The 12,111-nt window shown below is 35.8% G+C and overlaps 1 protein-coding gene across 1 annotated transcript; it reads right to left on the bottom strand.

Annotated features, from left to right (window-relative positions):
* Positions 1 to 135: 135 nt before the first annotated feature.
* serpine3 (serpin peptidase inhibitor, clade E (nexin, plasminogen activator inhibitor type 1), member 3) lies at positions 136 to 11,752 on the bottom strand. The gene is made up of 9 exons (XM_067445006.1): positions 8,358 to 11,752; positions 7,432 to 7,713; positions 3,942 to 4,175; positions 2,632 to 2,862; positions 2,319 to 2,517; positions 2,069 to 2,169; positions 1,859 to 1,945; positions 1,252 to 1,335; positions 136 to 351 (listed from the first exon to the last, which is right to left on the bottom strand). The coding sequence occupies exons 2-9, from the start codon at positions 7,694 to 7,696 to the stop codon at positions 302 to 304; spliced, it is 1,251 nt and encodes a 416-aa protein (XP_067301107.1). The 5' UTR covers positions 7,697 to 7,713; positions 8,358 to 11,752; the 3' UTR covers positions 136 to 301.
* Positions 11,753 to 12,111: the final 359 nt, after the last annotated feature.

The raw sequence follows: 12,111 nt of genomic DNA on the forward strand, positions 1-12,111 counted from the left end.
CTGGTTTAAAGTAAAAATTCTGCAAGTTCAACTGAATTCTATGAAATTAGTAACTGATGGTAACCAAACATTTCCATCAAAATGAGCAAATTAAGAGGGTAGAAGGGGAAAAATGACAGTAGATGTTGTGAAGTGCAAAAAACCCTGATGTAATAAAAATTTATTTACAGATATGTACAAAAGTTTTGTCCCTCTTCCTGAAGTGTCAGTGGACCCTCCTAACGGTCCTATGAATTTGTATGATTTTTGCCAAGTGTCCTCCGTGTGTTCATAATTTGAAGCAGTTGTGATTGCATGGATCTCAAGACATCTCAGCTGGATTCAGAACTCGACCTATAAACAGCAACGAACCTGTGGAATAAAAGCCCACAAATGAAATTTCAACGATTTTAATGAAATAATTAGGGCTGTGCAATATCGAAAAAAAATAGCAATATCTTCTTATATAATGCGATTTTCGATATGCGATACGAAATTGCTATTAGTGTGTAAAATCTATTTAAATTACTTTTTTTTAAAATATATAAAAACTGAGAATGACACCATTTATGTTTCACATTCTTTTTGGGAAAAGAAAGCATTGCTACAACTTCTGAAAGTGACCAGCAGTGTTTTAGCAGAAATTTTTCACAAATCTGATAATAAAATTTTAACATAATTGTTTTCTATGTGTGTGAATGTCAGACAGTGCTTGATTGTAAGGAGTTGTTTTTAAGTTATTGAATTTAATAACTTGTTTTTAACGTCAAGCAAGTCACATAAGTAACAGTCACGTGCCCAGTCAATTCTCTGCTATATGCATCAACCTAAAATGTACACTTTTCATAATGTTGAAGTAGCCTATTAAAGTCATTCAGATATTGCGTGCTGTTGCGATATGCATATTGCGATATTTTTATAATTTCGATATATTGCACAGCCCTAGAAATAATTGTATTAATCAAGGATACTTTAGACTAAAGACATTAATAATGTTGCAAAAGATTTCTATTCAAATAAATGTTGTTCTCCTATTCATCAAAGTATTGTGGGGGGAATTCATGTCAGTTTCCACAAAAATATTAAGCATAAATTATATAAATGCAGTCCATTCACTGAAGACTGGAGTAATAATGCTGAAAATTCAGCTCTGTCATCAGCAATAAATAGCATTTTAAAATAGATATGTATTTTAAATTATAACATTACTGTATTTTTGATCAAATAGAAACAAAAATGCTATGAGTACTAATTACCGTTTCTAGTATTTACCTGTGTTGATCTGTCGCAAGATAAAGAGAAATGGTCGATCTGCTTTAAAAACTGCTGAACGGGATCTTTTCAATAGCACCATTGCTAAAAAGAAAGACAGTGAAAGAAAGATTGGTCATTATTCCCCAGTGGACTCACAGCTTGAACAGGCTGCTCAACTATATCCCATCTGTTGACTACAACTAATTCTCAAGCAGGTACACACACACACACACACACACACACACAGAGAGAGGGAGTTTTTTGTTGAGTTTATAAAACAGACATTACCTTTTTAAGTAAAAAAAAAAAAAAAAAAAAACACCCTATTGTCTAAATGCATGTCAATGATTTCAGCTGTGTATGTTACTTTTTTTTTTTGACCGTGGGATTTTCCAATCATAAACCTCATTTCAAATCAAATCAACAACCAATGGAACACTGACTGCAACATCCAGGTGTAAACATGACCTCATTAGAAACCGCAATGTCTCCAAACTTGCTGGCATGTCAATGTAAAATAATTTAATCTTCATCAACAAACAGACAGTACTTGATATCTAGAGGTATTTCTAAAAAAAAATCTAATTTCAATTCCCTACTAATCCTTTTCAGCAAAATGACATACCTGTAGCTGAAGCTGCTTTTGTCCCTTCCTCCGTCACCTCTATTCTCGCCTCATGGAAAGCCTCTGATACAAAAAGTCCTTCCCCATCTGTAGACATTTTAAACAGAAGGTTTAATCTTCACAGAGTGAGCGAATCTGCAATTGTGGATTTCATCTGATGACATTTGTGATATTCTCAGCATCTGTGACTGGTTTAAAACTCTTTCCTACCTGAGATGCCTCTGAAATCAGCAGCCGAGGGACTGAATACATCAGAGATACCGAGAGATTGCAGAACTGGCTTCAGATTGAACCTGCTCTGCATTTTAAACCTGAAATACACACAATAATCCCGGTTTACATCAAGTCCTGTGACTCCATCGCTGGTTTTAAGTCTATGTTAAAGACATATTTATTTTCCGTTGCTTTCAGTTGTCAATCAATCATTTTTAATGTGTAGTTCATTTTTTCATGTTGTTACCTGGGCAGAAATATATCCATCTTAGTGCGTCTTAATCCAGTATCCCACAGTCCCACAGCACGGGCCGTGAGGTGCTTTTCCAGCTGTGACAGAGGGGTTTTCCGATCAGCAGGTAACGCCACCAGCAGCCGGAGTGAGCGATCCAGGTATGGCAGCTCCAGCACAGTGTATTCCTGCTCTGAAGGTAGTCGGAAATGCCCTGAGACCGGTGGAAAGGTAAAGCGTAAACTTTCATTTAAAAAAAAAAAAATCGTAGAAAACCAATGTATTGATTGAGACATTTCAGCGCTGTCTGTCCTGTTCCTTCCCTTACCAAAATTGACTTCGGTTGACTGGTACATCATGGGCACTTTGACTGTGCTGCCGTCTGAGAGGGTGAAGGGCAGGTTCTGAGTCTCGGTGAAGAGAAATTGTTTCTGCCAGGCACCATGGAACACCACCGTGCTCAGAAGAGCTATGTGCAGCAAACTGTCTCGCCCTGAAGCCTCTTCCTGGGCATCACTGGACCGGAGCTGCTCCTCTCTTGTCTGGAGACGGTCATCCGCTTTAGAAATCACAATAATTCAATAATGTTAAAGCTATACTCGTTTCATATGTCTTGTCATAATAAAACAATAGAAATGGACATCAATATTTAGTTTTAAATTCATACATCAAAATGATCAAATATATTTACATAATAATAATATATTTGAATAATAATATATTTGAAAGTCATAATTATATTTAAATTCGGATCAATATTTATTATATTTTATATTTGAAAGTCATTGTATTTAATTTTACATTAAATATTTACATGATTATATTTAAAGTCATAATTATATTTCAGCTCTAATCAAAACGTTTTTTTATTTACATGCTATATCACATAATTAATTATTAATTATAATTAATCATTTAAACCAATATTTACTTTTACATAAAATATTTTACATAATTATAATTTAAAAGTCATTATATTTAAGTTCTAATCAATATTTTTACATTATGGATATGTACAAATTATATTTTAAATTCATACTTATATTTAAATTCAAATCAATATTTAATTTGACATGATATATATATATATATATATATATATAATATTTTAAAATCATATTATTTCAGTTCATGTCAAAATTTGACATACTGTATCACATAATTATATTTTTAATTAATTTATTCAATTATTCTTTTAATCAATATTTACCTTTACAAAATATGCATTTACAAAATTATAGTTGAAAGTCATAATTGTATTTAAATTTAAATCATTTCAGTTCTAATCAAAATTTAATTTTACATAATATATCACATAATTATATTTTTTATTCATACTGATATTTAAACTAATCAATATTTACTTTTGCAAAAACGTTTGCAAAATTATATTTTTTATATATATACTTATATTTAAATTCAAATCAGTATTTAATTTTACATAATGTTATAATTGTACTTAAATTCAAATCATTAAATTTTGCATAGTTTATATGTAATTAACATTATATATAAAAAAATTAAGTCATATACAAAGATCCCAAATCTTTTTGTAGGCCTTATCCATCACTTAAAAATGACACTGCAGACATTTTAAATATGAATCATGATTTTCAGTTTTAGGGCCACGACACTCACCTTTACTCTGGTAGCGTGCCCATTGCTGTAGCCGACTATGAGTGTGGTTGGGATTACTAAAGTTCACACTCAGTAGACTACTGTTACCCCATCCCAAGGCATGCTGGGTAAATTCTGGCAGGAGTTTCACACCAGTCTGGACAAATAAGGCATTGGCAAGCTGAAGACGCACCCCCTCACTGGAATTACCCAGGTCTCCTTGTGGCCGAGACAAAATGTCCTGTACACGAGCATCTGCGACGAGAACATTGTATCATCATATAACAGGATCAGGATTCCAGTGATTATTATGTTTCAAGCATGTTATATGTCAGACCTTCTTTCATCAATCGAGACAATGCAAGAGTCAAGCACTCTGTAAAGTCTACTCCAGCACAGCCCAAAGACTTTAAAAAAATTTAAGGTCTAACTCAGAGGTGTCAATTCATGTGTGAAAATGATTCTTTATGCTCCCTCTCAACTATTCTTTAACAATTTGAGCCTGATGAATCTTGACATTGTCATCCCGAAATATGACCATGAGGTGTGATTTTCATGTAATGTCTGTAACAGACACTTGGCTAAAATCCTCAATGTTTGTGTAAAACAACACCATTTTACCTCCTCAAAAACAGCTCTGTTCACAGCGACCTGTTCTGGTGTATGTCTCTTTAAATGATAATGAGCTACTGCTCACCCCACCCCTCTCTTCCGTGGGGCGTGTAGACACAGGACACGTGAAGTGCTGCCTTGGCAGACAGGTACAACCATAGACTGTTAAAAAAAAGGGATGTAGCGTCCTTGATGTCACTCATAACTAATAAGTAATAGGCTATTTTCTACACTGGTTTTGAGGCTCTCTCCAAAACGCTGGGTTTTGATGGGCGTGCCGCACTGGAGACTTGCAAGTAAACACCCACGGCTAGGATTAGATATAATTTGTATATTTAATGAGCTTCAGCTCCCCTTCTCAGTTCACATGAGGGAAGGAATGATTTTAAAGCAGCAACTGGATTCTCTCGTTGGGCTCGTAAACGTCTTTATCTAACAAACCCAATGATTTATTTCTCATCAACCCACGATGGATTGGAATATTATTTCTGTATTACATGGCCCGCACAATCTGTGGATATAAGCGTGCCGTGAACACACACACACACAAACACATACACACGTGCGCCTAAATCAAAAAGTTGATTTCTTAATTTATCACCTTCACTTTAAGTCACTTCTGTATTGGCTTCCAGAGCTGAGGGTTAAGGGCATAGATATCCATAATAAAGGCTAGATGTCTTACGGCGGAGTCACCATCGGCATCACCGGCGGCCATCTTGTCACAGGCAAGCTTTCTGACGGGCTCTGTGGAACCTGATGTAAGATGAGTGATCTGTACAGCATAAATACTCTTATCTCGCTGAAATCTTGACGGATTTACAAATGGTTTGGTTTCTTACAAAAGTTATTAACATGGCTACAAATCTGGATGCTTTAACACGTTGAAATTGCAGCTTTTCGTTTCGATAAACGACTTAATCGTGCAGCCTGTGTATCACGGCTAACTTACGTGCACGTTATCTGAGACCACAATCGAGCTGTTCAATTATATAGGTTTATTGACACCAATAATGATTTTATGACAATGATTTTAATCTTTTGTCTAGTTAAAATAAACTTAGTTTTTTTTGTTTTTTTGTTTTAAATACGAATTATTTTATTATAATAGTGATATTCTTATTATAAAAGTGTGTGTATATGTATATATAGTGAAGGGGGGATTTTGAAATCCACTGCCGCTTCAATATACCTGTATATATTCATATCCTAATTAACTTCATAATCAAAACCTTAATTAATATTTATCTTCCTATATTACCTATATTATTATAATGATTCTATCCAGTTATGATTTTGTTTTAGTTTCTTGTTTTCTAAAGTGTGTATTTGGTCTCTGAGGAGTGACTGAGGGTCTGGCCTAGAGTTGTGTGATATGTCACTAAACACTGGCAACAAGGTCAAATGTTTGGATTTTGAGGTATCACACACCCCTAACATGTCAGGAGTGCAGTAACAGGGTTTGCTCACTTAGCCCGGCTTCCAGATGTGAAATAGCGATGTGTCTTTCATTTAATTTATTATGTTTTATTCCTTTTATATTTCCTTTTACTGAAACACTAAAGACTCAAGATGAATATTGCCTGTACTATTGTGTGTCCCTCTCACTGAAAGAAAGCACATGTTTCAGTATGTTTTGGTAAGAACTGGTTAGAACTGGAGCTTAATCAGCTCCAACCTTGGAGAGACTGTGTATCTGTGTATGTGCGCAATATTCTGTTACAGATCAGAATGGTGTTCAATGGGCACCCTAAGAGATGGGTGGACTTGTTGTTCTGGGCAAGCTGGCGCCTGCTCCAGATCTGGAAGGTCACTACGGGCCTAATTCTGGGTGAAAGCATCAACAAGTGACACGTCAGTGGAAACGTGCATCAGATTAACTGACTCGAGTGGAAATTTACCATGACTGTGCATTGTCTCTGAGCCAATCAAAAGCATCCACATTGCAGTAATGACGTGGATAAGACCTTGAAATTGGTATAACTGGTGTGGTAATTTTGTGTAGAGTAGAGTCTGGCCTGACACCGCCCTGAGAGACTCTGAAGCTGACTCTACTGATGAAACTGCAAACTATTCTTCAGTAAAATTCTCTCCGATGATTGAACATCCTGACTCCTGGTCTTCATTTCGCATATCTGGTCTATGGGTCAAAACTGTAACCCCTAACAATATATATTAGCAATAGCTAGCTCTGGAAAAAACATTCAGAGCTGTATATGTGTGTGTATATATATATATATATATATATATATATATATATATATATATATATATATATATAACTTCTCATGTTGCCATTCGGTACACAGTTTTAGTAGCCTATATATTGATTTAACATAAATACCTTTTTTATTGCACCTGTCTGTTCTGTTCAATGTTACTTTCATATTGAAGTCCATGGTTATAATTATTCATAAATATGTAGTGACATGACTACATCTCTGACGTTTATAACAAATGAAACAGTTTGGAAATCGATTGAAAATTGAGCAAGTTATGGCTATTTAAAAGTGCATGCACCATTAAAACACACTGTTAAGAGTGAGCGAGCTGCCTGTGACAAGATGGCCGCAAGTTGCGGACGGCGACCTCCATTGGCCAACAGCGCGCACAAGACATCTAGCCTTTATTATGGATATCTATGGTTAAGGGTGTATATATTCTAATATGGGGCAGTCTATCAGTGGCCGTGGGCGGAGCATGAGCAATATGATGTGATGTTACTTAGAAATTTAATTTCGTCTTGATTAGTGAGAGTGTGTAGGTTTTTTGAGGATTAAAAGTGAATTTTGCATCCAATGACCCCTTTAAGAAATGAATTAGGTTTAGAAGAACTGTTGCCAGACATATAACATGTTAGAAACAACAAGCATATTACAAGTGTGTTGCTTACTCTTACCATTGACATCATATCCCAAAGTTTCCTCAAGTTGTGCCAAAGTGTTCCCCCTGGCACCTAGCTGCAGAAGCCCCAGACATAATGAGACGCTGGCTGGAGACACGATCAGGTTGGAGTTGTTCTCTGTCTCTGTGAGAGTTTGGTAGAGGCTGACACCAAACTGTGTGTGTAGATCATTGAGGCTGTTGCCCAAGCTACTGTTGCCATGGCAGCGCTCCACCAGCCACAGACATATCAACAGGGAAGTAACAGACAGCTGATGCATGATCAACAGGTCAAAATCTGCAAACATAAAAACCAGAGGATGGCATTTTACAGGACAACCAAAAACAGATGTATTCTGACACATACACTGGAAAAAGTTACAAATCTATTTTATATACATCTATATATATTTCCGTAACTCTTGATTCAGTACCACATTATATTAGTGAGCATAAAAACTTAGACAGTCTCATCTTTTTTTCTTTCTTTTTTTTAAAGTGTTTTTATATTATTATGAGGATGAGGATGATCAGTGAAAAATAAATTTCTACTATCACCTGTTTGACTTCTGCAGCAGAACACAAAAGAAGATATTTTGAATAATTTTTTTGGTGACCAATAATATCTTCTATAATGTTTATCTGATGTCAGGTTTGAAACATGAAAAATGAGGGTGAGTAAAGGATGGAAATTACCATATTTGGGTGAACTCGCCTATCCATTTAAGTCCACAACATTCATATAAATGGAAGCTAAATTAATGCTATTAAAAAAATTGCAATGATTTACACAAGGAGTCAAACACAATTATGAGACTCATTTAATTTTAAACATCTGAACAGAAATCTTTATTACGTCTAAATAGATTGATTTATCAAAAGCTAGGCTATTTAATTAAAAGTAAAGTATATAACTGAATTAAAATATTTAAGAAAACTTACACGACGGATCGTCCTCTGTGGAGTTGTCAGCTGCTGATGTTCAGCTCCACTGTCACTGTCACTCACGCGCTTTGCTTTAAGTGTGGGAGGACGCACGTTCGTTCTGATCCTCCACGACAGGACAACTGATTGAAAGAGTTGTCGATCATGAGACCTTGTTTAAAGGGAGAGCTCCGGGTTTGTGGTCTCTGGCGGCGATGTCCGTACCACTCGGTCAGAATTCCTGCCTCCCGCCCGGCACTATAAGGAGCCAGGCAGAGGAAGGCATGCGCCCGACCAGCAAATCCGTACTCGAGAAGAAGGCGCGCGCTCGCACACACACACGCACGCACGCACACATAATAGAGAGAGGAAGTCATTACACAAGCAGCTTATTCTTTTGATAGAGTGAGTGACAAATGCCATCCCAGCTGCAGGAACTCATGGCAAACATGCTGCATCAGCATTTCAGCATGAGATGCAATTTAATACAATTTTCATGTAATGCGTCGCGCGTTAAGGATTTAGGCCTATGGTAACATCAGCATGTGCTTGGCCATTTGTCTTATCAATTACGTTTGATATGGTTAAACACTTCTAACTTATTGTACACATTTTAACCTATTTGTAATAACAACATAAAAAAGGTTGGAGTTGGTAGGCCTACGAATTTATTATATTTTTGAAATAAGTTATGCTCCAATAAAGTATGTGTTTATTTGGATACAGTAAAACAGTCACATTATCCTTCAAAACATTATAATATGCTGAATTGATGTTCATGAAATTAAAATTGAAAACGACTGCGCTTCTTAATATCCTTGTAGTAATCGTTTAAACATACAAATATTTGTCCCTTTTGATCGATTTTATGCTGAATACAATTTTACATTTCCATCAAAATAAAAAAATCGTACTGACCCTAAACTTTTAAGCAGGGTCATGGAACTCTTTATATTTAAAAGCAGTCATATTTGCTTTATAACATTCAGAAATTGTTATATAACTAGTGTATTTTCACATTGTCACTGGAGTTTCCATAAATGACTCTAATGGATTTCAGACACATTTTTCCCATGGTAAATTGCAACCGGGAAATGATCAGTAAGCATCAGGTATTTGGATTGAGCCCATCAGAAGGCATGTTAATTAGTAGAGCTAACTTGGCAGCAGTCAGTTGAGAAGACAGATTCTTTAATTCCAGCATTCTGTCCATGGAATTTGAATTTTTAAGATGGGACATGATGATGGGAAATTCACGGTCACTTGAGCAAGGACAATGCACCCAAAGGAATGGTGGCCAAAGTAAACAACTCCCTCTTTCATCTTGAAGGTCAGATACTTCTGCTATGAAAACATCTCTTGAATACAGAATGTTTGCACATGGGCCAATTGGGCTGTTCATAGAGTATAATATTAAAATAAATATACATTTACTGCCTAGACATGAATTCAGCATTGCATTCTCACATTTAAATATAAGGATTGCAAATACACTATATTGCCCAAAGTATTGGGACACCCCTCCAAATAACTGAATTCGGGTGTTCCAATCACTCCCATGGTCAAATATGTATAAAATCAAACACCCAGGCATGCAGACTGCTTCTACAAATATTTGTGAAAGAATGGGTCGCTCTCAGGAGCTCAGTGAATTCAAGCATGGTACGGTGATTGCCACCTGTGCAATAAGTCCATATGTGAAATTTCCTCACTGCTAAATATTCCATGGTCAATTGTTAGTGGTATTATAACAAAGTGGAAGAAATTCGGAACAACATCCACAAAGTGGTAGACCAGAAAATCACAGAGCAGGGTCAGCGCATGCTTAGGCGCACAGTGTGCAGAAGAACTTTCTGCAGAGTCAATAGTTATAGCCCTCCAAACTTTATGGGGCCTTAATATTAGCTCAAGAACAGTGAGTAGAGAGCTTCATGGAATGGGTTTCCATGGCCAAGCAGCTGCATCCAAGCCTTGCACCACTGAGTGCAATGCAAAGTGTCGTATGCAGTGGTGTAAAGCATGCACCGCTGGACTTTAGAGCAGTAGTGTTCTCTGGAGTGACGAATCACACTTCTCTGTTTGGAAATCCGATGGACAAGTCTGGGTTTGGCATTGTGCCAAGTGTAAAGTTTGGTGGAAGGGGGGTTATGGTGTGTGGTTGTTTTTCAGGGGTTGGGCTTGGCCCCTAACTTGCAGTGAAACCCTACAGTGTGCATGTGCATGTGAAAGCAGGCATCCCTAGACTTTTGGCAATATAGTCTAAATAGAGGCAGGGGAAAGTGAGGTAACATTAGTATTTTAGTATGATGATGATAATCACAATAATCACAAATTAATATCAAGCACAAACATATTAAGAACATAGAACATTTAATAGCAACAACAATAATCATCATTATGTAGTAGGCTATGTATCATTATTAGCATACTGTTATTGATATGAATCATGTGGCCATATTTTTTATGAATATGTATATTAAGCAGGTCCAGTTCCAGAATCAAATCACTGAGGGTGCTTCTGAAATTAGTGCTCTTTATACATAGGTTATCTTTTTCAGATATTTTTGTCCAGTGCTGTGTCAATCACAATTTCAAAGAATCACACATTAAAAACCTTAAAAACTAAACTTAATTTAAAGTAATTAATTAATTAAATAGCCTAGAACACACCCTATTTATAATCATTAAGCATTGTCCTTCATTTCATTGCAGTTTCACAAAGTTTCATTATAATCAATAACGTTTTCTACACTGCACAATAAATGTGTGTAGTATAAATGTAATCTGGACAACATTTACCATGTTGTCATTATCATGTGACTTACCAGAGCCAGTTACATCACTTCACTGCCATTCTTAAATCGTCTGCCGTGGCCTCACTGGATAGTAAAGTGTCCTTCGCATGCACACTTCACAATTTTGCTGGAAGAAGTAGGTCATCTGGGTCATTTTTGCCTACTCTTTTATGAGTACTGTGAAGATAGACATTCTTATTTAGTCGCATACTGTTTTTAGACTTTCTCATAGGGAAGTATGTGATCTCGGATGCAGCCATTGTAAGTCCACAAGACTGGAAGAACATATGAAGTGTGCCATTTGGGACGGGGGCCAGGGCCGAAATCAAATACTTCCCTACTATAGTATGCGAAAAACAGTACGGCAAAAGAGTGGTATGTCTGAATACATTTGAAAAACCGTAGGCTAAATAGGCTAAAAAACAGAGATTCTGAAGTGTATTATTCGATGACACTACTATCCTATGAGGCCACGAGAGGGGATTTATGAATTTATGTTCCACCCGTTTCCCTGCGATTCCTGTTGGTATGTTTGAGTTGAGTTTTGTTAATTCTGATTATGTGTTTTCCACCCTGTGGGTGTTTTGTTTTGTATTTATGTTTATTTTGGTAATAAAATCACATTTCTTGCACACATGAGTCTTCACCTTAGTTTTCTTTAAGTGTATGTGACAGAACGATCCGACCAAGACTGAAAAACACAAGACATATTCATACTATTAAATAATATAATAATTATATATAATAATAATAATATTAGCTATATGCAATATTATTATTCTAACAGCTAAGTGTATTAAAACATTATTAGTAGCAATTATTATAGGATGAGCAATCATTATTATTAATAATAATGATTATTAATATATATTAATAGTTAATAGTAGGTAATAGGTTATTATAGAAAGGTAATATAGGTTTAGTACACTGTAAAAAATAATTTAGAAAAAAAGTTACCAGTTGCCTTAAAATTTTGA

The sequence above is a fragment of the Pseudorasbora parva genome, chromosome 5, assembly GCF_024679245.1.
Source record: "Pseudorasbora parva isolate DD20220531a chromosome 5, ASM2467924v1, whole genome shotgun sequence".
Lineage (NCBI taxonomy): Eukaryota > Metazoa > Chordata > Actinopteri > Cypriniformes > Gobionidae > Pseudorasbora > Pseudorasbora parva.

Coding starts and splice junctions, on each gene's coding strand:
- serpine3 (XM_067445006.1), bottom strand. CDS start 7,696: ATGCATCAGCTGTCTGTTACTTCCCTGTTGATATGTCTGTGGCTGGTG. Junction 4,176..7,431: donor TTTGGGATATGATGTCAATG/GTAAGAGTAAGC, acceptor TTCTCGTCGCAG/ATGCTCGTGTACAGGACATT. Junction 2,170..2,318: donor ATGGATATATTTCTGCCCAG/GTAACAACATGA, acceptor TGTGTATTTCAG/GTTTAAAATGCAGAGCAGGT.